The sequence below is a fragment of the Mya arenaria genome, chromosome 12, assembly GCF_026914265.1.
Source record: "Mya arenaria isolate MELC-2E11 chromosome 12, ASM2691426v1".
Classification (NCBI taxonomy): domain Eukaryota; kingdom Metazoa; phylum Mollusca; class Bivalvia; order Myida; family Myidae; genus Mya; species Mya arenaria.
Genome location: NC_069133.1, coordinates 44,712,242 through 44,739,350, shown reverse-complemented (window position 1 = coordinate 44,739,350; position 27,109 = coordinate 44,712,242). Strand labels below are relative to the sequence as shown.

Here is a 27,109-nt window from a genome sequence, read left to right as displayed (position 1 = left end):
GTTTACGAGATATGCCACGGACAAAACCTAAGCAAGAAAATTAACAAAGGGCAATAACTCTAAAAATATGGCAGCAAGAGTAACGGTTCTTGTGCACTGCACTTGCCCTCAATGAGATCTATCTAGCTATGAAGTTTCAAGTTGATACCTCTTATATTCTTCAAGATATGCCCCGGACAAAACTTTAAGCATGAAAATTAACAAAGGGCAATAACTTTAAAACTAAGAAAGCAAGAGTTACTGTTATTGTGCACTGCACTTGCCCTCAATGAGATATATCTAGCTATGAAGTTTCACGTTGATACCTCTTATATTCTTCAAGATATGCCCCGGACAAAACTTTAAGCATGAAAATTAACAAAGGGCAATAACTTTAAAACTAAGAAAGCAAGAGTTACTGTTATTGTGCACTGCACTTGCCCTCAATGAGATCTATCTAGCTATGAAGTTTCAAGTTGATACCTCTTATATTCTTCAAGATATGCCCCGGACAAAACTTTAAGCATGAAAATTAACAAAGGGCAATAATTTTAAAACTAAGAAAGCAAGAGTTACTGTTATTGTGCACTGCACTTGCCCTCCATGAGATCTATCTACATATGAAGTTTCAAGTTGATAACTCTTATATTCTACAAGATATGCCCCGGACAAAACTTTAAGCATGAAAAATAACAAAGGGCAATAACTCTAAAAATATGGAAGCAAGAGTAACAGTTTCAAGTTGATACCACTAATAGTTTAGGAGATATACCCCGGACAAGCGAAAATGGGAAGCGGACGCCGCCGCCGCCGCCGCCGACAAAAGTAACCCCTATATGTCGTCTTTTCAGGCGACACAAAAACCGGGCATTAACGGCACGTGAATTTACTGAATAATGCACGTTTTCTACCGATAACGCCCGTTTTTTTTTTGCGTTTTAATACACCACAATAACGGACCGAAAACACACATTGTATGCAATAATACGTATTCAAAATATTCTTGACCTTGAAAAGATAGAAAATAAACATATGAATAAGGAACTATTTTATCTGTGCATTCATTGTCGTATAAAATTAGGTTACGATAGCTGTTCTAATTTACCCACCGTTGAGAACAACGACAGAAAGAAAAGAGAAAATGCTCTTGAATAATCAATTTATTTTAGCAGAAATGTAGATTTAAATGAATGTAAATATAAGTATTAAAATTCGAAATGTTGCATTTTATTAGGGTATGGTATGCAATGGCGCAGGTCAAAATGGGTGGAGTCCGAAGGACAACATTTTGAACAGCCCCATTGCATACCATATCCCAATAAAATGCAACATGTCGAATTTTAATCCTTAAATAATGAAATTTTAGTATGACACTTCATGACCAATAAACAATTAACACACACAAATTACGCACCTGGTGGAGAATGAACAAAAGGCAAAGAAGAAAAAGGTATCGCGAACCTAAATTGATCAAAAAGGTTTTACATTTTCCCAATGAATTCTCACTATGAATGAGTACATGACAAGAAAAACTAACTGAATTAAACATGTAAAAAGATGTTACTAGTCACAACATTGTACCAGTTAACCATTGACACTCTCAAAATTCTTACCGGGAATGAGTAGATGAACAAGACGATCAGGAGGAGAAGCAGTATGATGACAAGACCAATTATGAAGTACCACTTGTAGTTGGCCCATATGATGTAGCGCAGGGTCTTGAAGGGTGAGGTGAACCATAGGAACGATGTCTCCGGACGACTGGGAAAAATAAGAGAAAAATTATGTCATTCAAGCGATATACAACATTTACATGTGATCAAAAAGAAGTAAATAATTGTAAAGGGGTCCATTTTAACTATATTGACTTCATTCATGCATTTTATATACAGTGGAACCTCACTAAACCGGATCTCCACAAGACCGGAATCCTCGGGATACCGGACTTTTTTCAGAGTCCCGGTTTTCCCCTTCTATTTTCAATGTAAAAAATCCCTACAAAACCGGAACCCCGGATACCGGACAAAAAATCGAAAAATTTTATTAGTTGTCAACGTAATTTTACCTCACAAAACCGGACGTTTATTAGAGCAAACATGTCAAAATAATTTTGTGTATTAGGAATTCGCGAATCGCGTGTCACTTTGTTTTGACAGCCGGTGCGTCGTTAAATATTACACCTGGATTGTTGTGTTAACTCGATAATCGATAATGATGAAAATGCGCTGTGGATTGACTGTCCCGCGATAAACAAACAATAATCAAACTTGTGAAAAGAAAATTGATTGAAACATTAATTTGTTTGTTGCAGAAAATAAAGAACTAGAAACGGTTATTCAGTGATCATTCATTTAGTGACTTCTATGATTGAATCAAATTAGAGCGGTGCGTTAATCAAACTATCAAACATACTAAACAAGCATTAAATTACGCGAGTTGTTTTATTTCAAGACTTGGAAAAAAAGATATTTATGAAAACGCAGAAATGTTTAATTATGCTTATCACTTTTGCAAGTGCTTTAATCATGTCTCAACCTAAACGTCGGAGAATTGAACTGTCCCTAGAGGACAAAAGCCTTTAAAGGTTAACCCAGTTAATATTTTGAGTAAACTTACTCCGTACATCAAATCCTCACTAAACCAGAATCCTCACTAAACCGGAAATTTTGCCCAGTCCGGACCTTGTCCGGTTTAGTGAGTTTCCACTGTACATTCACTTTACTGCTCTTATTTGTATTGTTATACAAAGCTTTTTTATTGTACATGAAGTATAGCAACCAAACAAAGATCAGGTTTTCACAATCGGCTTGTATAAACACCAAATTGGGCTGCTTTATAATGGGGTTCATGTTGCTTTTTAGGCTTGTTGTTTAAGCCTTATACCCCAGTGTATTGGTAGTAGGGGAAGTGTTTGGAGAAGGAGATGGTTCTCAGCTCCTCTATGGGATCTCCGTCCTCTATGGGTTTTCCGTCCTCTATGGGTTCTCTGGTCCTGTTCCAGGCTTAACATGCAGGTAAGTTCTTGTACTCAAGGGAGATGGTGGAAATTGGGAGTAGGGGTAGTGGGTTATGGGAAGGAGAGGGTTCTATGGTCCTCAGGTTCTGCATCTATTCCAGGCTTTGCCTGCAGGTCAGTTCTTGTACTCAAGGGAGATGGTGGATATTGGGAGTAGGGGTAGTGGGTTATGGGAAGGAGAGGGTTCTATGGTCCTCAGGTTCTGCATCTATTCCAGGCTTTGCCTGCAGGTCAGTTCTTGTACTTAAGGGAGACGGTGGATATTGGGAGTAGGGGTAGTGTGTTTGGGGAAGAAGAGGGTTCTCCAGTCCTCAGGTTCTGCATCTGTTCCAGGCTTTGCCTGCAGGTCAGTTCTTGTACTCAAGGGAGCTGGTGGATATTGGGGGTAGAGGTAGGGAAGGGAGTTGTGAAAAAAATACTCACTTGGGTTCCTCTAGAACAGGATTCATGTTGGGTTCATCCCGAGCCTTGCCCGCAGGTCGGGTCTCCGCCTCATCCTTTGTAATCAGTTCCAACTCCATCTCAACTTTACCCTAGGGAAGAAAAATTGAAAAATAAACATCAAGTTAGAGAAATGTTCATGTAGCTTTATTTTTTTTTTCATGAACTTTGATTTTTTTTAAATTGACTACACCAGTAGCAGAACGTAAATTGTACTTAACATAATCATAGCCATGTGGCTAGGGCCCAAATTGAAAATATAGCTGAATTCTTTTCTGCTTTATTATATTCTAAACTACTATGTTCATTGATGAAAATATTGCACGCTTATTGACAATAGGAGATAAAACCCATCCGTACATTATTGGCTTATTTCCACCCTTTTTATTGGTCAAAAGGCTGTCACATGAGAAACCACAGAAATTGATATTCAATGGGAACAAAGTGATTTTCACTTGCCAAAAAGTGATATATTCTGTGAACAAATCTATGAACATGAAATTATTTTAATAAGAAGGACCAAGAGACTTACAAATCTACAATTAACAATCATCATGCACTCACAGTCAGCTCTCTCTGTCCGTTTTTCTCATCATAGACAGGCCAGAAGCCACGTAGACGTTTCTGCTCGAACAGTGAGACAGTCTTCACGTTCATGTTTCCCATGTTGATGTCGGGCAGCTGCTTCAGGTCACATGATCCAGACCGCTTCGATGGCATCGGCATATTTGTGAGATTCATCTCCACCGTGCCTTTAAAAACAAATAGTTTAAACATCATATATTTTACAACAATTGTGAAGAAAGTTATGATAACTTATACTAAGTCACTCTTGTTAGCACAATGTTGGGCGCGAGTGTGGTCTTGTGTTGTGGGATAAAACGGAGTACCCGGAGGAAACCCACTTGTCCAACTTGGTGACCACTAACCAAATCAACATGCGCCCAATTTATTGCACTCTTAATATAAAACTTAATGTATATTGATAAATTATCAAGTAAGTTGTTCTTTTATACTCAATACCAGTGAAATAAAACAGTTAAAGAAATAGTTGAATCTAGGCAAAAGGTACAATTATTTTTAACTTTAGATGCTTCTGTAATATGGCCCTAGCATTTGCCAAAACTGAGAGCCATTGGTGAAGTTTCCAGCCTGTTGCACTAACATGAACTGCCTGATTTACGTACATACATTTACTGCCAACTCAAGCAGTTGAAATTGTTATATATAAATGAGCTAAAGAAATCGCCAAAAATGAGTAAAAAACTAAAATGCCAACTTACCTAAGAAATCATCAAATGAGAATTTGTCGTTGTCCCAGACTTGTACGGTGAATATGGGCGGAATCCTTTGCTCCGTCTCATCAAGGCTCCAGAACTTCTCCTGGAAGAAATACGGTAATTGGCTATACACAAAGGCCTCCACAAATGTAGAGCAACTTGAATTTAAAAACAAGAGCCGTCGTAAGACAGCGCGCTCGACTACGCCACTTTGACTTAGAATACAATAATGATGTAATAATACCAAGTTTGGTCTCTTTATGTCAAACCTAACTAAAATTATTCGATACATAAGGTGACTTTGATGCTGCCCTTCCACCAGCCCACCCAAACAATGACCCAAGTCATTCAAATAACTTGATTTTCCATTATGAAAATGTGGTTAAGAATATACAAATATGCCTTTCAAAGGAAATAAAAAAAAAAATTAAAAAAATAATAAAAAAATTCAAGGGCCATAATTTGTATTTAGGCTTAAAACGGAGTTATGTTTCTTGTTGTAAGGTGGTCGTGAATAATTTTTAATTTTATTAAGTGCATTTAATAAACGGTATCGCAGTTTTTTTTATTAAAATCCCAACTTGCCCTTTACTTTTACTTGCCTTAAACTTTAACCTAAGTCAATCAGAGGCCATAACTTGTATTAAGGATAAGGAGTTATGTAACCTCATTGGGTGATGGTCCTGAACAATTGTGTGAAGTATTAAGTCAATTGAATGAAGGGTATAAAAGTTATTAATAATTTTTCATAATTTTTAATTTTTAATAACAATAGTCAATCAGGGGCCATAATCTGTGTAAAGAATAATATGGAGTTATCTAACCTCATCATGTGATGGCCCTGAACAACTGCGTGAAGTATTAAGTCAATTGAATGTAGGGTATTGGACTTATAAGTGAAAATCTCAACTTGCCCTAAAACTTTAACCGGACGCCGACACCGATGCTGGGGCAAGTAGTATAGCCCACCTATTCTTCGAATAGTCGAGCTAATGATAGACAATTTCAGTCACTATCAATTGACATGACACCAAATAAACTTGATAAAAATATTCATATCCCTTAAACCAATGGGTCCTTTTGTTCAAGTATTATTGAGGGAGGTTTTGATCTGATTGAGCACAATATCAATAACAAGCTAATTTAACTGACTAACTTTGACAAAATTTCCTTAAATTTGTCAACTTAGTGCAAGAACTCAATCAATAGGCAGATATTGAGTTATTGCACTAAGGTGATGTTATGTTTCAGTTAGATATTACCAAATTATACCAAAGCTCATAATTTACTTATATATGGTTTTATCAAACTTTCTCAAATTTTCTTTTCCTACCTTTTTCTTGACCACAACACAGTTTTCTGCCGGAACATATTCAAATGGGAATACAAAACGCCAGTTGAAGTTGCCCTCGCCATTCAAAGACCTGCAAATTATATGTCAATGAGGAAATAAAGAAAGGATTAGGAATAAATTGTCAAATTAAATTTACCAGTAATCATTAATGTGTCTTACCAATAAATTTGGTATAATTCTATTGGCATCACTACTCACTACTACTGTAGCTTGTTATGCTAAATATAAAAAAAAATATATGCTGAGACATAATATATAAGGAAGGATTGATAGTCCAAATAATTGGTCGTCAGGGTAGGATTTTTTTATATGGCAAATCCTTCATGTACAATTCAGGATTAGAAGAATCCTGTTATAAACATTTTTTTTATTTTAGACTAGAAGGATGGACGGACCAGACAGATGACTAGATAATGTGAGTACTATATGCCCTATAAGAGTGCATAAAAAATGCCAGACCTTCTGTGGTCGAATTGTTTTTGATTTCCGATTTATAACAATTTTTAAAATACGAATACAGTCTGAGCCAACCTGTAGTGTATGTCTGTTTTCTGTTTCTCGTCCTGTCCCTGGAGCCAGCCGGACACGTAGATGTCACTCATTTTTTCTCCAGTTATTGACGTCTCATCCAGAATAACATCAACAGTGTTGTAGATCGCACAACGCAAAACATACCTGAAATTGACAAATTCTGTGTAATGTATCAAACGGATGATTCATAATAAGAAAATTGATAAATAATGGGCTGATTGTTCAGAACTTTTTTTAAAAAGCTTACAATGTAAATAATGACATCACTTTTAACTTTTCAACACGAAATCTATTATGCTGTGCTCATATATTAAAATATAAACAAGTTCAGCTGAAACAGTTGTCTCAAATATTGTAGGTAATACAGCAGATCACAAGAGTATCCATTCAACTTCAAGAGCAGTTACGATTTGAAAGTTGACATTTTGTTTTCAATGTTGTTAACTTAAACAAAATTCTGAACAATTGGCCCAATGTTTTATAACCTTAGTTTTCTAGATTTCAAATGGCAAAACAGATGCTATTGAGAAACCACTCCCATGGCCCCCCTCCACTTACCCAAAAGCATGTTCATTTTCTTTATCCCACCAAATCACATATTACAACTTAGTTTGCCTGGCCTTGACACCAAATGCACCCAAGGCATTTAGGAAAATCATCTACCCTCAAGTCATCCTCATATCCACTCCATCCCACATATATCTACTTGCTCTAGCATCTTGGACTTGATATATATGGGTGCCGTGCCACCAGGTACTTTGGAAAAACATACACTCATATCTGCTTGCCCTATCATACACCATCCTTCAATCACTCACAGACCCACTCCATCTGTAACATATCTACTTACTCCTTGGGTTTCCTGCCCTTGATGTCAAAGGGTGCCCCTGGCTCTCCTAGATGTTTCGGGAACACATCTACCCACATCTGAAGCTTGCCCTGTCATGAAAGAAAATCTTTATGAATGCCCCAAAATGTGATAAGTGATTAAATTAACTGAGGTGGAGATTTTCAGTTGACTTGGTTGGCCGTTTAATTTTATAACTAGAATTTCCAGCTGTAAAATGAAAGGGCCAACCAAGCCAACACTCCGTTCTTGTTTTTTTTTAAAGTTAAACATACGGCTAACCCCAATTACTATTAAAGCCAAAGTTTTGTGTCTTACCATTCATTTGTGTATTGTCTCTGGCAACATATGTACAAAGTAATCTTTGAATATCTTGGAAAGTTTTTTGCTATGGCAAAGTTAAAGTTTTTTCAAGTCACCAATCATAACATCAAGAACCGATGAGCTTAAACAGGCTGAATTTATTTAAGCCTGTTGATTGCACAAAGAAGTTTTGCTCATGAAATAATTCATGGGTTATGTAGAAATTGGCATTGAAGGCTTTACCCCAACAATAACTACAAGTTTAACGAGTTTCTTATTTTTTTATCTGTTTAAATGCATTGAGGGTCATTGCTGTTTTACTATAGGTTGGTTTCAGTGCAATCAGACCTTTGTATATAAACTCCATGTACATGCATATACAAAGAAACTGTATCTAAGTACATGAATACCTGTTCAATGCCTGGCTGTAGAGGGTTGTATAAAGGCCTTGTCTCTACATGCTCTTTGATAAGGTTGAATGAGTTTAGGATGTGTAGAGCCAACCGTTGATCCGCTGGACCAAGGTCAGGGGAGGCAACTTTTCCGGCCTCTGAAAAGGACAGTTACTTAAGAATACATTGATAAATTGATTTTCATATAGTTTGACATGATCTACCATGAAGACATTCTGAGATGTATAATGTAAGACTCTGTTTAGCTGGACCAAGGTCGAGGGGGGAGGAGCAACTTTCCCCGCATCTTAAAGTAACTTAAGAAAACATTGATATTTTTTATATAGTTTTAAATGATATGATATATCACCAAGTTGGAGGTGTTCATGATGTACAATGCTAGGCGCTATTCAGCTGAAGCAAGCTCAGGGGAGGCAACTTTTTCAGTCTATGAAGTGTTCAGGAATTTAAAATTTGTCGAAACAAATACGATGGCTGCCTATTTTGACATTCTTTCACTGCATCATATTTATGGTATTTTCACATATATTTTTACTTGCGCCCTATCTATGCTAGCATCCTATACACAGTATAATATGGTATGAATATATTGAAGAGTTTTTTAATAATAAGTTAACAAAATCTTTTAAGATGTTGAAAGATTAAAAGAGTCCACGAAGTGTGGTGCTAGCTATTCGTCTGCTTGCCAAATTTTACCCCTTCTGTTAAGGTTGAAACTGTTTCGGTTATTAATTTTGAAGAAAAATAAAGCTAGTAAAAGCCTATTTACCAAATTCAGACAGCTTGTAGACTTTCTTGCCGACTCTAGCGCTATTGACACCGTTAAACAGAGGTGCGGCAATGTGCTTCTTCTGACAATAACCCTCAAGAAGTTCCTTGGGGAGGCGAGAGTCCCGCCACTTGTTTGGACCTTCACTAAATAATGGAAATAAATTTTATAAACATGTAGGAGAACCCTGAGAATACAATGATATAATTATGATTGTTGTGTTTTTGAAAGGTTAATTACACTCATGAATATGTCTTGTATTCAAATTAGATATTTTTAGAATTTTTGGTACTAAATTTTGATCTTTTATTACTAAAACAGGGTTCGAATTTAGACTCGCATACTCGCAAAATGCGAGCGACATTTGGAAATTGCGAGTGACTTTTATTCAAGCTCGCAAAATTCTGCGAGTGGCTTTTTCTAGACCACAAAATGTTAAAAGGAAAGTAGAATAAACATGAACTTAATTCCGCTATGTAGTCGAGTGTAAACAGCCTATAAGTGGCATGTTTACACTACCGGTATAAAGAAGACAGTACGGAGTCACGCTCTAGTAGGTTTTCAAAAATAGAACAAATACGGAAAAGGCCGAGTTTTATCTCAAATCTTTCCGGGATGCTCCGAGGCGTGCATAATACAAAGTAAATACGAATGATGTAATCACCTAGCTCAAGCATTGGCTAAATTTAGCGCTTTTGCGCACTATATGTAAACCCCATCATCCTTTGAATATATTTCCGCCCAACTGTCAAAATGAATAGACTTCGTTGATCGATATATTTCATGGTCCAAAGTATCCACGCTACATTTACTGTTGCTTTTTATGCCCCCACAAAGTGGCGGCATATAGGGTTGCCCTTGTCCGTACGTACGTCTGTCTGTCTGTACGTACGTACGTCCCGAAGATTGTTTCCGATCTAATTCTTGAAAACCGTTTGTCCAATCCTCACCAAACTTTAAACACATGTTTGTGACCATAATATCTTGATCAAGTTCGATAGTCATGGAAATCGCTTTAGTCATTTAGGAGTTACGGCCCTTTTTTGCCAAAAATACTTCAAAAATATATGTTTCCAATCTAATTCTTGAAAAGTATGTGTCAAATCCTCACCAAACTTTACATACATGATTGTGACCATAATATCTTGATCAAGTTCGATAGCCATGGAAATCGCTTTTGTCATTTAGGAGTTACGGCCCTTTATTTGCAAAAAAAGACTTGAAAAATACGTCCCGAAGATTGTTTCCGATCTAATTCTTGAAAACTGTTTGTCCAATCCTCACCAAACTTTTAACACATGTTTGTGACCATAATACCTTGATCAAGTTCGATAGCCATGGAAATCGCTTTAATCGTTTAGGAGTTAGGGCCCTTTATTTCCCAACAATACTTAAAAAATATCTTATCCGATCTAATTTTTGAAAAGGATTTGCCCTTGTGCAGATTATCCTGAATAATCATTATTTATTTTAAATTTATTATTTTATTGTTTTTAATACTTATAGACTTAATGAAATCTGTAGCGTGCTTGTCAAATGGGTATTAAATTACCCGATGGCGAGGGTAAATATACAAAGTGAACAATGTCAAATTATTGGACAGCTTTGTTATCAAAAAGCTGCCAGCATCAGACGAGTCTTTCCATACTCCCCAAATAGAATAAGCCATCAGTTCTAGTAGTCAAGTCACTCAAGATTGATACTTTTCAATATTCATAATATGTCTTAGGTGTTAATTTCTACTTTAATTAGACAATATTATAAGGGAATAAAGCAAATAATAAAATTGCAAGTTGATTTGTCATTTTGCGAGTTGCCTCGAAGTTAAATTCGAACCCTGTAAGAGATTTTTTTCTTCTTGTATTTTGGGATCAGTGCTAAGTAAAAGTCACTATCTTGCAAAAACAAACAAAACTTTGCAGATTTGAAAAACAAATATGAGAAAGATAATTGTTAAGAAGATCGGAATCTAATATTTACTCACACATAGTATGACTTGGGAATACCGCAGCAGGCGCGATGTTTGGTCAGCATGCGGTTTTCTAGGTCGATAACCGTCTCCCCGACAAGGTCGTCACTGGACACGAGGTCATAATCCATCACACGCACTGTCAGATCTTTATACAGTGGTAGCACTGTGCTTATCTCAAACATCCTGAAAAGTTTATAATAAAATCTTCTAGCTCAATTATGAAAGTTATTCACTTATAGAGTCACGCTCCAGTCTGTTTCCTGGGTTAAACTAGTACCAGTGTCCATTTTGAGAGGTCAAGGGAACTATCTCATTAGAGGGCTCAAACACACAACCTCTTGGGTGAGCAGCCGACAAATACCACTAGATCACTCTCACCCTGGTGGGGCTCAAACACACAACCTCTTGGGTGAGCAGCCGACAAATACCACTAGATCACTCTCACCCTGGTGGGGCTCAAACATACAACCTCTTGGGTGAGCGGCCGACAAATACCACTAGATCACTCTCACCCTGGTGGGGCTCAAACACACAACCTCTTGGGTGAGCGGCCGACAAATACCACTAGATCACTCTCACCCTGGTGGGGCTCAAACACACAACCTCTTGGGTGAGCGGCCGACAAATACCACTAGATCACTCTCACCCTGGTGGGGCTCAAACATACAACCTCTTATGTGAAAGGCAGACATCTATACCACTAGACCATTTCAACCTTAAACAGTTGAATTAAGTGCTGACTTGGTTGAAATATATGTACTTATAATAATTATCAAAAGCCTTTATACTTGCAGTAAAGGTGTTTTCATGAATGCATTCTGTCTGTTTAAATTTGGGCATCAAATATGTTAATTTCAAAGTACATCTGTCTTTGATAGTAACCTTATGAGCAAAAACAAGTCCAAGACTAAAATCATATTATTCAAATAAAACAACCCAAAGCACTAGACGCACCTGCCAAAAATGGGGTTAATGGAGTTAGGGATGTACTCGTCTCGGCTATCCAGTTTTTTCTTCCCCAATTTGACTTCAATGTATGGGTCAGCCTGCAATATATATCATGAAAACTTAGAAATCATTCATTCTTTCAGTGGTCTTATTTTAAGTTAATTTGTGATACCTGGTGGCTTCATTTTATTTTGGTGTAATTCTAAAGGGTTCAGCCTGTATAGAAAATATATTAAAAAAGACATATAATATTACAAACAAGCTTTGTTCCCCATTAAAGATCGCAAAATTGGTCATTTCAACTAGCTAATTTGTGGGTCAAACACATTTAAACCATCCAACAATCAATGCATCTGATGGCAGAAACTTTTACAATACACTTACTTGGTTAATAGTGTTATTAGGGTTTAAAATTCAACGAGCAATATTGAAGCCACCAGTAGGATCCTTCCGCTGCAGGACAATGATTTTTATCTTTATTTTAGTTGGACATCACATAGTCCAACATATGTAAAATAGAAGGAGCTTAAAGATAGTCCCTTACCAGTCCAGTCGGGTCATTAGGCTGCAGATCGATGCCTCGGATAATGTACACTCTCACAATACACTCCTCCGGCTCAGTGGATGGCACATTAGCCAACATCTTTACGGGAAGCTCTTCACTCGGATCTGACGGCAGCGGATACACTTTGAACAAACCCTACAAAATATGCAGATTTTTTATACATGAGTTCATACCAATATGAAGCATATAGAACTAAAAAAATCTAAACCATCAATTAAGCAATTTGACAGTTTACTATTTTGTAACATTTTTATCATTGTCACGCTATGAAAACAAAACCAGTCTAAGCATGGGAACAACATACTGTTGAATCTCTTATTGATATTGCTACTAGTTTTATTCCGAAAAACAAAGAAATTAAAAACTATATAATATCCCACAAACACCTTACTAACCTTGAACTGTCCTATAATATTGGACTCCTCATCATCATCATCTTTGCCACGTTCAAGGTCAAAGGTTTCGCAGAAATCGAGAAACTCCCCGAAATCCTCAGACTTCTCCAATTCTGTATCATACACCTTTGGAGTAAAGAAAAAAAGCCAATATTAAGATTTTATTTCCAATGCCTAATATTCCGTATGAACATGAACTGTATTCAGACAATTATCAAGATAATTCTCCCATTTCTCTACCCCTCAAAAAGGGGCATTCGCTGGGGTAGCTCCACATATTAACTGCATGTTCTTTTCCGAAAATGTGCTCTGTGAGTATTAAATATGCCTTACATAATTATGAAAGCTTTGAAACAAAATTTCCTGAAACAGCAAGGCCACAGACTCCCCTGGCAGGACAAGCCTGCACATCTAATTTGGTCTAGCTACACCTGATGTTTTACTTTTCGACACTAGTCAATATCTTCAATCTTATCTGGGGGCTGTTTCACTGAAGGATTTCAGTTGTAACTTTAATAATCATTAATCTGTATAAAAGTAACTAATGGCACCACACTGATTTTTTTCAACTCCACAACTTTGTATTCATTTCTAATCATGTTGAATCACTCAAATCACAGCAAAATAATGAAATTACGACGCTAAGATAATTTCAATTTATGACTAAATTTGACACTTTATTAAAACAAACCACTGGCACAGCATTTAATAACCAACTTAGATCTTACTTAAGCTTAAAAGTAGTACTGTATAAATAACTGGCCAATAGATTGAATGGAATCACTGAAGCATATCTAATGACAAGGATAAGAATTATATTGAATACTGTGCAAGATCTTATCTCACCTTAATGGTATCAAGCCCCTTGTCGAGATATTTCTGGCACTTTTCCACCTCGCCGACCGAGGCGTAATACTTTGACCACCAATCAATGTCCTGGTAATCAACCTCCTCCTGAAATAAAGGTCATTGCTAGGGGTTACAATACAGTTCCCTGTTGGCAAATTTATGTCAACAGAAGCCATGTTCTGCTTTTACTTGTGTGCATTTGGATGTGGGGTTTTTGTTTTTAAATTATTTTTTTCTGCTATAATTGAGTTAAATAAATCAACTATACAGTACCTGTTAAGTTCTATTTTGGTAACACATGAAATTCTTTCTTAACAGAGATTCTTTGGTTGCTATGGCTATAACATGTTTTACACTATTTCAGTAGATTTAAACACATTATTTTACTCCCTTTCAAGGGACTCATTCACATTTTATGCTAGATATCGAAAAAAATAAATGTGTGTGAAATGTACACAAATATTTCTAATCAATATAAAACATTATCAAAACTTCTTATAATAGGACAGAAAATGCCAATTTCGTTAATTTGTAAAAGTGTTCACTATTAGATATCGAATTACATAAGGCTTAGATTGATAAAATTATGATCATGTTGATGTTCAGTTTGTTCATAAACATAGAATTACACAATTTGAACAGTCTGAAAATATTGATGCCAACATAAAATATGTGATCGAGTGCCTTTAAAGGGCCAAGCCATTTAATTCATAACTAAGACAATGCCATTAATAACATCTTTCCTGCTAACAATTATTTTATAACAAAATTTACCGAGTTACCTAATCCCAAGCCAACTACTGGAAAAAACGAAATTTAAAATACATGATATTAATTTTAAGAATATTAGAAAAGATAAACTGTTTATAAGGGAGACGGCTACAAATATGTTACCAGTAAGAAAAGTACTCCATGTTATTGATTAACTTGAGAAAATAATATGTGAAATTGTAAAGGTTTTTGTTAAAAAAATGTTAGCTTATAGTTTAAAAGCTCAAGAAGATATAGAAAAGATTCAGTTACATAAAATCTTGTTAATCTAAGTGACTGAACTATGAATCTAAGTATACATATTCCACAGCAAAGCGTTAAGAAAAAGGCGGGGAAAAACGCAGAGAACCCAGCCTACATCTAAATGTACCTCTCGGGACTGTTTTTTCAATGGCTTGAGACTAGGCAACTCTTGCTGGGGGTAACTATAGTTAACTCTCCCAAACATCTACAACAAGGCACACACACATTCGTTAGTTTATTAGTCTTTTGAATACAATAAATTGCGATGTCATCTGCGAAAATGAGTCCTGCAGAAGTAGATGTGGCACGATCAGTTTAATCACAAACTATTGTGTTTCATAAGCCTTCATCAGTGCTAAATTCATATTTTAAAAATTATCTTTGTTTTAATTTAACATGTGTTTAAAATGGTTTATTTTTTTCCCAAATGGCTCTTAATATTTATTTTTTGATGACAATATGAATGGCTCCATAAGACTCATTTCCACAGACATTGTCACTATATATACAATGAAATCATTGCTTGACTGTTAAATCATTGATTTTACTCATTACTTAATTGCTACTTAAAGTAGCTTTCTTTGATGTTTGATGAAAGACAGTGAGGTATCCAACATTTTAATTTTCTGACTACATAGTGTGCTAATTTCAATTAAAATACATCAATAGCAAAAATATCGTTTTGAGTCCTATCATCATTTCATCAATATTAATCTGTCCATGTATATATATATATATGTCATCATCTTATTTACATGTATATGCTGGTTATTTTACAAGCTACAGTCAAACTCAGTTGGCCCAAACTTGCTTGATGCAAATTCCAAGTTGTGTCGAATTAAATTTAAAGGACTGATTTCCCTAATTTGAAGATAAGCATTCCCGCTTGGTTCGAATTTCCAGAGGCTTGAGATATTTTTGCCAGTCCCTTGGTGTTCGAGCCAATGGGGTTCAACTGTAGATTTATGTAATATATATATGATTTCAAAGTATTTGTGTCATAGAAACTTTATATTAATCTATGAAATAAAGCATCAGTAAAAACACCAATCTACTATGCAGTGACCTCTCTAAAAAGTTCGAGAAGACCGCTACCACTACGTATGAAAATCGCTGGATTTTTTTAACAATATTTTTATATACATAACTTTTTATATATATGCTATATTGTGTAAAAGTTCCCTTAAATAACATAGTTTTCAAAGTAGGAAAGCATTTTTTTCAAATGATTTTTCTTTTTTTAACTTTTTGGATTACGTCATGTGATATGGGTGATAGCAGTGACTACTGAACATCAAAGGGAAGTTGTGTTAAATTTGCTGACACAGCACTATACAGTCTAATGGTAAAGAAACTATCAATATCAGGCTATGGGGCTGCATACATGTACAATTTAGCCAGTGGAGGTTTTTGGACAGATCCAAGGTTTGTCTTAACCCCAAGGCATCCAATGCCAAAGTAGTGATGTAAGTGCAATTGAAGCCTGCGGCCCAAATGTGAGAGTCTACATATCAAATATTGCCAATTTGTAGGTTTGTATATACCATCTACCTGCCCCAGTGAATACTGAATGTTCCTTTAAAACCCCTTAGAATACCATAGACATTGTACGAAATATGGCAGTTTCAGACTCACTGATATTTGCATTTTACACAAAAATATGATTATGGCATGCCCCACCCACCTTTTTCTGCTGGGGCTCCCCTTCTCCTGGCATGTCAATCACATGTTCACCTCCTGGACCATTGCCAATACCTGTACACAGAAATAAATAAATAATACAACAAAGCCAGGTATTAACATGTCACTGGGCTCAGCATTAATGAAAGTCTCTCACTATATTTTTTTCACACTACAGTGAAACTGCGTTCCCTCAAACAAGCGGTCGTTCGAGAACCGGCGTTCCCTCGAGGTCGGAGCTTGGTCCCGAACCTTTTTCCTTCTATTTTCATATAAAATATACCCACGCTGCATCGAAACCTAATTATGTCGCGCAGTCGAGCAATATCCTTGGTCCCAAGTACACAAATCGTGCACAAAACCTTATGGCTCCCGCGAGGACATAATTTCACACTTTTTCCCGAACGCGTGTTCCAAAATAAACAAATAATTGTTTAAAATTTTCGCAAGTAGTAAAAATTGCAATGACAGTTGAAAGGCAATTTGATAAGGTGTGAAAAACCGTTTTTCACTGTTAAAGCATAACCGATATCAGTTGATATGGGCATTTGAGATGATAATTATAAGAAGTTAATGACGAGAAAATAACGCTTTAGATGTGGTCGAAAGGTTCTTTGAATTCACGGCCGATGCTGACCGTGATCTTCAGACGCTCTGTACACTGTCACGTCACATTACGATTGAACAGTTTCGCAAAACCGACAAGATGCGCCAATCAACAATCTTTGATTTTGCGAAACTTTAATCTGACTAATGCCACAATATGTTCTGTCATTTAAATGTTGCTTTTTACGAAAATGTGCTTTTTTGTTAAAATAAACATTTCTATTTATTCATTTATTGTTTTTTCTTTTGCGTTTTACATTTAGTTTACGTCAACATATTAGCGACTTCCACAACGCAACACGTAATCGGTGTATTAGTAAACAGTCTGTTTGACGACTTCAAACTTAAAATACACTGAAAGATATTTCATGTCAAACTGGAAAATTGAAAATCGGGTCGTTCGAAACATCGGTTCCCTCGAGGTTTTGGCTCGGTCCCTGGTGACCTCGAGCGATCGCAGTTTTACTGTATATTTTTTTTCAGTTGAAAAAGGCAATTAACTCGAACAATCATTCAAGCAAGAGTTGTGGGGCTTGCTTTACATTAGCAAAATGTATACTTAGATTTATTTAAACATCTTGAACTGTTTTTGAGTTCTGGCTTAAGGTCAAGATTTTTGCCCAAATCACAAAGAGTCTGATGCTCAAATAACCAAGATGAGGCAATGACCTGTTTTAAAAATTCCTATCCAGTATTCATTAAACTGAATGGGCTTATCAAAAATCACTATATATTCACTTCCACCTACCCGCCTGGCCATCCTCTAATTCTTGTTCCCCGGGCATTATGGGCTGTGCCTTAAACTTTTCCAGTGACCGTAGGACATGGATGCCCACTGTTGGTTTGCGCCCAAACTGGCGGTGGTCCCTCACACGGACATTAACAGGCGGCATATACAGCTCCTCTTTTGGCAACATCTGAAATTCCATTGTCAAGGTAAGATTATGGTAACAACTAAGGTCAAGGTGAAGTTCAGGTCCATCTAACATGTGATAGGTAAAATCTTAATTTTGCATCATTCAAATGGACAATATCACCTAAGAAGTTCAAGTTCGATTTTGGTAAAATTTAAAATATATATCATATGTTAAATTTTTCAAATTTATGAAAGCAAGGTCAGTTGATTAATATCTATCTTCTGAATAAAATTGTTTTTGTTATTTTAAGAAAAATATATATATTTTATGTAAAATCAAAAATTATTCACTTTTGGTCACAGAAAATCTTATTGTCACTCAATTTTATTATTTTGATCAGATAAACTCACCACATCAAAGAAGTAGGTTGGGTTTGCAAAGTTGGGGTTGCGTTTGGTGTTCTTGATCATGTCTGACTTTATCACGTGTCCGGAAACCTCGAACTCGATACTGGGGGACGTCACTGATGACAGCTGGTAGTTTTTCATGTTACGGACGCCCCAACATAGCACCTAGAGTAATGAAGATTTCATTTTGATTTAGAGATTTATAATCATTGTACATACTTATTGAAACAAGAGTGCTGTTGCTCATACATTGCTCATTTGATCCTGTTCTTTAATTCAAGCAAGGGGCATAATTCATTAATTATCATAGCCAGAGTTATGTGCCTTGCAATACAACAGCAATTTGACTCAGGCAACGTGTGCACATGTTTCATTTCAATATCTTGCACAATTTTAAAGTTACAGCAAAGATTAAAGCTTTTTGCATGACGCCAATGAAAACCACACAACATCTTCGAAAAAACAGACGAGCTTATAAAAAACTGTATAATTATATCCTCAGTGAGCATTTAACACTGAACAAAGAGTATAGTTAAGAGATGCCAACATTTGGCTCTCATTGTTGTCATATAAGTTGAACAACAAAACATTAACTAAAATATATCTTGCCAATTGAAATGAGCCTTGCAGTGTACAAAGTTGTTATGAACCTTAGTACTTAGTTCCATAAAAAAATTCTTGTTTCTATTTTAATGATAAACTATTCAGTTTTTGCATGCTGACAACAATGACAATCACACTTAGGCAATGAAATTACTGCATAAAGAATACAATATATATGTAGATAAACTGCCCATACCTCTATAGCAGTTCTCTGCATGACTGGACGTATACCATTGGGTACAGCAAACAGGTCTCCCCTCTTGGGCGGCATGAATGGCAAGTCCTTCCCATTGTTCTAATAAAATAAAAAAATAGTAATTTATCAATTAGAACTTTTAATAACAACTCTTATCAACTCTTATCTTACAATAATAAACAGATTATTAACATGTATGATGTTTGCTAATCTTGTTTCATACTTCAAATAAATATGTTTTACTGATATATTACAGAATAAATGAATATAACAAGATATTTTAAATTTGGGTGGCAATGGAATATTTAGTTTAGTCACACAATTTAGTCGAATGTTTCAGAAAACAACGCCAAACTCCACAAACTGAAGACGGTTTTATTTCTTACAATCAAAACAAAAAGTCAAGGTTTTCAAAATGTTAGTAATATATGTAAATCTGTTAGTGATCTGTATATTTCGGAACTATGGATATATCCCATTTGAATGCATAGCGCAGTGGGCTAATGGATAGTAGCACTACAGTATTTAACTCTCCATTAACTTAAGTCATAAAAATGTACTAAAATGCCTCTCAATAAAATAACATGAATTTATATCAAATAAAATGTGCAAATTTTTCGTCATTTTCCGCCAGATGAAATCAGCATAACTGACATTTTAAATCTAGGGAATGTCATAATGGTGAAATGTATCTCGCAAATAATAAATGTGCAGCCACAGACCTTTCAGTGTTGCTAAGAAGCAAATATAATTCCCCCAGATTTCCTTATCTGAGGGCTCAGTGTAGCTTCATGTACAACCATCTTCCACCAAGCCCTCAAATTTTATTTCTATCAAAAAAACAGCCAAAACTGTCATAAGGCCTAAAAAAAAAATACATTTGGTTCGGGTTACCCGACCCTACCTACGGAATAGGCGCCGACCCTAACGTTTTTATAGTCAGTTTGAAAAAAAAAAATGAAAAACTAAAAAAAAAAAAAAAAAAAATTTCTTTTTTTTTTGCTTTTCAATATGTAGTTTAAAACCTTAATTGCTTATATAGAAGATAACTTTAACACCATTCTCCAATGATGAAAATGACATTCTTTTTTTAGGCCTAAACCATCATTAAACAGATTTATGATAATTTCTTTCTACTATAACTTACCAATTTTATTTGTGAACCAAAAGGCATGAGATTTACAGTAGGGAATATAAAACTTATTAGGAGTATAAATTTGTCTATTCTATGGTATAATATGATCTACACAAATATCTTCTCCAAATTTAATAGGAATCTGACCCACAAAGAAGCTGTGTGCTCTGCATGGTTCTCTAATAGCCAATATGTGAAACTTCGATGCCTGGTGACCTCATGTAATTTTGAAGTATAATCAATTAAAATAGCATTGCTTACTGACTACTTAAATGTGATAACTAATATATATTTATAATTAACATTAACATAAAAGGTATTGTAATTTGCATCGTCACATACCCCCTATTTCGCTATGCCGTGGGAAAATTGCCGTGGGTGATTTGGCCAAGAAAATCATTTAATCATGAATAATTCATGAGGCAGTTTCTTTGGTTTTGCTAAAAACTAATACAGAACGTGACTGTCATATACTCAGACACTACTAATGTTTTCCCACAGAAAAGTCTTTTGGTGAAAGTTTGAATTGAACTTGGTTCACCTGATCACTACATATTTTAAATCAGCCACTTGGACCACTCACCTGCGGAGACAACTGACGATACAGGATTATTGGAAAGTATTTAATTGTAACATGGTATTTCATTGCAAGAGTTGTCTCACCTGCCCCATGCATATTCATATTAACAAATATTCGTCAGACAATTTTCCCGGTATATATTAAGAGTCATATAAGAAAGTACCGAGGTTGCGGATGGTGTGCAGTTTGTATTTTTGCTCTTTATTTCAGCCACAACAGGATGAGAAAAGACCTTTTCTCAAGGCCAAAAACACTTTTTATTTAAATAAAATCAGCCTTATTTGTAAAAGTTCTTTTTTTGCACATAAAACCTTTTTAAATGATACCAAAACAATATGGGGTCACAAGGCATCCAAAGTTAACAAATTTGTGGGTCGTATTTGTAAATAGCATGCACATAACCTTCACATATGTCCTCAAGTACATTACTTAGTTTCATGCAGATTAAAAAAGTATTAAACAGACCTATGGTAAAAAATGGCCACATTTTCAAATCTATACATAAGGTTATGTCCTAGTATATCTAGTTGCTATGGTTGAAAAATATGAAACTGTCTACCAGAAAAAAGGTGAAATTCACATACCTTAGTCTAAATAAAAAGAAAAAAAATAGCAGAGATTAAAACAAAAATATTTCATTAAATAAGCATACATGTACATTATAAATTAAAGCAAACAAAGGGAAAACTTAGAAGGTATTACAGTTGTAAATTATAAATAAAAGTCAGATTAAATATATTCAGTGTTTTCAAAAAGTGTTTTCAGCAGACTGAAGTCTTGAAACATATATCAAGTACAGTTTGTGAAGTACAACATTTCCATTATCATTTTAGTAAGTCCCATAATGATTGCTATCTTTCACCATAAACAGTTGTATATACATTAACTATAGTATTGTACTGCACAGCTGAAACAAGAAAGCCACTGAGCGAGCGCCATCTAACATGTCATAATGTCTTTATTGTTTTTTATTTGAAATATGTGCAAAAACTCTTTGATTATATTTGTCTTTATATAAGAGTTATGGGCATTGCCATATATGTGCACATATTCTCTAGCAACATGTAGACCAAGTTTTCTTAAACAGTTTTACAGTAAAAGCCATGATGAAAGCTTTAACGCAACAACGATTTCACAAACAATTGTTGAATACCACAACTTTTTTCTTCAAAAAACTAAGTTAAAAATCACAGTTCCTAACCAAAAAGCAATAAAATAAAAATGATGCTACCTCTTCCAGGAAAATGGAAGAAATTAGTTTTTTTGTGCCATTTTGTTTGATAAGTACAAGTGTGTCATGTTTATTTATAGCTGTGCAGCACAATAGAAATAACATGTACACATTATTACACAGTGATCTCCCTTACCAGGAAAAGCTCAAAGGCAGCCAAGAGTTCTCCCCCCTGGTCTTTCCCACGGTTGATTTCGAACCACTGCAGAACGGGAGAGCGGGCATCACCTGGGTCTAACTTCACCATTGGGTGGGCTTTTGCTCTGCCTAGGAACTCGGGCTCTCCCTGTAAATATTAAAACAGAATTTAATCCAATTATTTCTGTCATTTTAATTGCAATTATTCTTCAATTTATGTTTTAAAATATTTCTTGTAATAGACAAAAAGAAGAAAATGTGTCGGACATGATTGAACATAAAACTTTTTTTAATCTAATTTTATAATAAAAGATCACGGACTACTGTTACAGAAAGATACACACATATTAAACTTAAAGATTTTAATATTTATTTTTTTTTTCAAAAAATTATAAAGCATTTTTAGCAATTTTTTTAATGTATTTTTTTCAGTATCTTCTGTCAATCATGAATACTCACAAAAGTATCATGGTCGTATATCTCCAAGTAGATATCTGGCGGATGGGCCTCAATGGAACGAGGGTCGCCATGAATTTCGATCTCATCAAATATCAACGTCTGATCCCAGGTAGGGCATAGACTCTTCTTGATATTCTCCGTACGCGCGCTCTGGGTGAGGAACGAGATGCGACAGAATGGGTCTGACGTTCCGGAATCGTCCATTGCAAGAATATCCCTGGCCTGGTATATGTATGCACGCAACTGGTACTTGTAAGTCTCTGTGAATAGAAAAAGAATGTCTATTGCAAAAAGAGCATTTAAGAGGGAATATTTAGTCCTTCAGCATAGATCAAAGTGAATTTTTTGCTCAGAAATATTGACAAGAGAGCTGAGAGGCCATGCTTAAGTTCCTATCTTGTTTGTTTTTTCATTCAAACAAGGGGAACAACTCCACAATGATTAAAGCCAGAGTAATGGGCCTTGCTATGCATGTCATGGCAACAACTGTACCAACGTTTTTGAGTTATGGCAGAAGGTTAAAGTTTTTGCACAAAAATGTCAATTAAAACATAAAGACTTTTACAATACTTTGATGATTTTTCTTTGAAAAGCAGGCGGTCTAAAAATAGTTGAAAACCTCTGTGATTTTCAAAACAGTAAAAATTTTAAAATTTTTAATGACTAACAATAAAAGCCCTTGACTCAAATTGCAAATAGACCACAGTAAACTTCCTAGGTGTCTTAAGCTGATCCATGTCTTCATTGTTGTCCTAAAACATGTTTCATCATGATTGACACTTAATTCTAAACACGATGAACTTCTTTGGTAAGCCAGGTCTTTTATTTTTTCTATCTCTTAAAACATGTCTCAACATATTGACTCAAACATTTAAACATGATGAACATCTAAGTTGCTGTAAGCATATATTCTTTCTTTCTTAAAACATGTTTCAACATGAGTGACACTTACGTTTAAACACGATGAACATCTTAGGCGATGTGAGCAGGTCTCCTCTCTTTCCTAAAACATGTTTAAACATAATGGACACTTACCTTTAAACACAATGAACATTCTGGGTGCTGTAACCTGGGCCATCTCTTCCTCCTCATCATCGCTGTCCTGAAATACAATAACAATGACAATGACATTACATGAAGCGTGAAGGGCACGATGACTCAGTTAGTGTCAAGGGCAAACTCAATCAACTGTCCTTGGCAGCCAACGAAATAACACTTTTGAGTTATTCTACCAAAGCTTGGCATCAAATATAATAGAATCCAGAATTGAGCAAGTCAGTAAAGCAGTTCACCTGAGTGCACAGCTTGTCGTCTTAGCTAATTTCAGCCACAGTTATGGTCATTTTTAATCAATCTATAAGATTACATTATATATCTAGGCCTTGTCGTCTTTATACTTACCAAGTTTATATATATTTGATTAATATTTTACATTAAATTAATATTCTTTCTGAAACTTTTTTGTATCATTTCAATGATAAAAAAATATGTTCTTAACAATTTTACTTTTATTTATCGACCAAAAAATAAAAGATTAATTATATTTCTGCTCTTAAATAGTCTTAATTTATTTGACCATGCAAGAAAATTTCTTCAAAATCATAAGTAGAAAGATAACAAAGAAGTGGAAAGCAATTTTATCAATTAGATAGAATTAGGGTAAAAAGTGTCAAAATGCACACAAAAAATCTTGTCAGTCAAATGTCAGGAAAAGGTCAAACAATAAAAAAAAATGTTAACAATATTTTTAAGAAAAAAGTATGCATTAAGTTATTAGTAACTTTCATGTTATTGATAGATATGTTCACATATCTACCGTGCAGTGCTAGCAATATCTATATCTTAAGCCATGTTGTCTGCTCCTAGACAGTACACATTCAATTAACACTACACAAGTATCGTGGGATAATTAACTGACAAAGGGCCCACTGTTCAGAACTTTGTTAAAGTTAACAACGCTTTTTATGACATTGTTGTTAACTTTTAAATGCGAAGTATTTGAAAAAGTGCTCACATATTTAAATATAACTAAATGTTCAACTGAAAAAACTGTCTCAAATATTGTTAGAAATACTGCAGTTCACAACTGTCTCCATAAAACTTCCAGAGCAGTAACAATTTGAAATTTCACAATGATGACGTGAACATTGTTACATCATAAACTTAAACAAAATTCTAAACAATTGGCACAACATTTTGCTTTTATTACGCTTCTTAAGTCAATAAAGTTTGAGGTTTTAGTGAAATTTGAACATACAACTTAACATTTATTGCATAATTCCCTATTGAAAAGTTTGCTTAAATCTCTGAAGCTAAAAAACATATCCATCTCGATAATCTCTGCCTCGATTTTGCTAGCGGAGAAAAGATTTGTCAGTTAATTAACCCTCGGTACATGTTAGAGTGCATCATCACAGTACTAAGAATATTCTAGACACTGCATGTCAAAACTACAAAGCTAGCCCTGACAGCACGCTGCGCTTTAATAAGCAAGTTTTCCAGTCAGTAGTTTGTAAGGTTTAATCCAACAATGAAACTTGAACCAAGCCGATATTGATCTCAATACTAAGTCAAATACAGTTTTTTTAAGGAAAGACAAGCAAAAAAGGACAGTTTATTTGGAAGAAAGCATCAACCACAAATAGTAAGATGGTGTGGGTTTTTTTACTGCAAGGAAGACATTGCATCTATTTCGAGGACAACCCAGGTTGTAAATCTTAAAAGGAACATATAAACACGAATACGGTATATCAAGCAAATGCATAGCATCTATTTTTTTTAAGTGAATTTAGGGACCATAACTCTACATACATGTATATATATATATACATCTATGGTCAATTGTTCAGCACACTGTTAAAGTTAACAACATGGTTAACAACACTGTTGTTAATTTTATATCATGCATTACATGATGCTGTAAAAATATATTCAAATAAAACACGTACAGCTGAAAGAGTTGTCTCAAATGTTGTAAGGTACAATGCCCATCACAAGTGTATCCATTACACTTCAAGACCAGTAACAATTTGAAAGTTAACAACAATGTCGTGAATCATGTTGTTAACTTTAACAAAGTTCTGAGCAATGTCAACCTATGTATAACATAAAGTAAATGTACTAAGTGATGCAGGCCATTCAATGCATGTATGAATCAAAGCGCACGCAATATCTTTTTGAGCAAGAGTTCTGTTCAGCCAAAGACAATGCTCATTTGCTGTATTTCCGTTGAGGGCACAACTTGGCAATTATTATACTTAGGCCAGGGTAATGAGTAGGGATGCGAGATGTTATCGCTAAGTCAAAAAATATTGTGATACAGAGCAGAAATGATACATACCGATTTGCATCGGATGAATTTCGATATGTTTTATTAATGCAATACTGTAAATGCATTTTAAAATCACTTGACAACCAGATGCAATGATCAGTTATTACTCTGAAAAGCTTTGGTCTACCGACCTTTAAACCGACTGACGGACATGTGCAAAGTCTTATTGGAATATCTTGAAGCTTTTGCTCTAAAAGTGACAACATCTCTGACACTGACAACGATACCATGTCTATGATAACAATTTGATATGCTAGTAAAGGATGTTAATCATTCATTCAGGTTGAACATAACACCCAAAACACTAGGCAAACAATCAAAAGCTATAGCTCAAAATGCAAAAATAAAGTGTAACCTTTTTCTTGCTTTTTCCCTGTACAAATGAAAGCGCATATGACATGAACATGAATCTACAAGTGAACCACAACAAGCAGAATGGGTCTTACAGAAAATAATTGATTTATCTGTTTTTGGAAACTTATATTAATGGTATAACTCATCAAAAAGAAGCGTCAGCTACTGAAACATATCATAGACCATACAATTATGTAACACCATGATTGCTGCCATTCTAATTTTAGCCTACAGAAAGTATGAAGTCATTTTGCCCTCTTACGTTATATTTCCCACTTTCGTCATATTTTTTTTGCTTACATCATATTGCCCTCTTCCGTCATATTTCCCACTTACTTCATATTTCTGCTCATGTTATATTTCCCCTCTTATGTCATCTTTCCATGATTATGTCATATTGCATAATTTTTACCACTTACGTGGCATTTCTCGCTCACATCATATTTCCCCATGCCTTATTTCCCACTTATGTCATCTTTCCCATATGTCATATTTCCCGCTTTCATCATTTTCCCAATGTATGTCATTTTTACCGCTGAAGTATTTTTTCCCATATTTCCTGTTAGTCATATTTCCCACTTACCTACGTCATATTTCCAGCCAAAGCCATAATCTGAACTGAAATCATATTTACTGCTAGTCAAAATTCCCACATTCTTAATATTTCCTGCTTCTGAGAGATTTCCCCCTTGCGTCATATTTGCTGCAAGACCAGTTTCTGATTATTGTGGTTCACTATTCATTATATTTAATACAAATGAAGATAAACCTATTGGGTAATTTTTGGTATATGTAAGTGGTATATATAAATAATGTAAATGGATGTGTAATATAACTGCAATGTAAATGTAACTTA

At 35.1% G+C, this 27,109-nt stretch overlaps 1 protein-coding gene across 7 annotated transcripts in view; it reads right to left on the bottom strand.

Moving 5' to 3' along the window:
* Positions 1-27,109, bottom strand: part of LOC128212035 (myoferlin-like) — a 75,445-nt gene that overhangs the window by 4,100 nt on the left and 44,236 nt on the right. For 3 of the 7 annotated variants that reach the window (XM_052917262.1, XM_052917261.1, XM_052917264.1), the window contains 23 exons: positions 26,255-26,272; positions 23,604-23,670; positions 22,569-22,828; positions 22,108-22,257; positions 19,026-19,124; positions 18,230-18,391; positions 17,711-17,879; positions 16,361-16,431; positions 14,804-14,881; positions 13,660-13,767; positions 12,814-12,939; positions 12,398-12,553; positions 11,860-11,951; positions 10,918-11,088; positions 8,934-9,079; positions 8,162-8,301; positions 7,452-7,540; positions 6,602-6,745; positions 6,050-6,140; positions 4,720-4,819; positions 4,001-4,188; positions 3,419-3,528; positions 1,593-1,740 (listed from right to left, as the gene is read on the bottom strand). In XM_052917262.1, coding sequence (XP_052773222.1) covers positions 1,593-1,740; positions 3,419-3,528; positions 4,001-4,188; positions 4,720-4,819; positions 6,050-6,140; positions 6,602-6,745; positions 7,452-7,540; positions 8,162-8,301; positions 8,934-9,079; positions 10,918-11,088; positions 11,860-11,951; positions 12,398-12,553; positions 12,814-12,939; positions 13,660-13,767; positions 14,804-14,881; positions 16,361-16,431; positions 17,711-17,879; positions 18,230-18,391; positions 19,026-19,124; positions 22,108-22,257; positions 22,569-22,828; positions 23,604-23,670; positions 26,255-26,272 — 2,883 coding nt within the window. The remainder of the gene's footprint in view (positions 1-1,592; positions 1,741-3,418; positions 3,529-4,000; positions 4,189-4,719; positions 4,820-6,049; positions 6,141-6,601; positions 6,746-7,451; positions 7,541-8,161; positions 8,302-8,933; positions 9,080-10,917; positions 11,089-11,859; positions 11,952-12,397; positions 12,554-12,813; positions 12,940-13,659; positions 13,768-14,803; positions 14,882-16,360; positions 16,432-17,710; positions 17,880-18,229; positions 18,392-19,025; positions 19,125-22,107; positions 22,258-22,568; positions 22,829-23,603; positions 23,671-26,254; positions 26,273-27,109) is intronic. The other 4 variants (XM_052917267.1, XM_052917263.1, XM_052917266.1 and 1 more) reach the window with 2 other exon arrangements.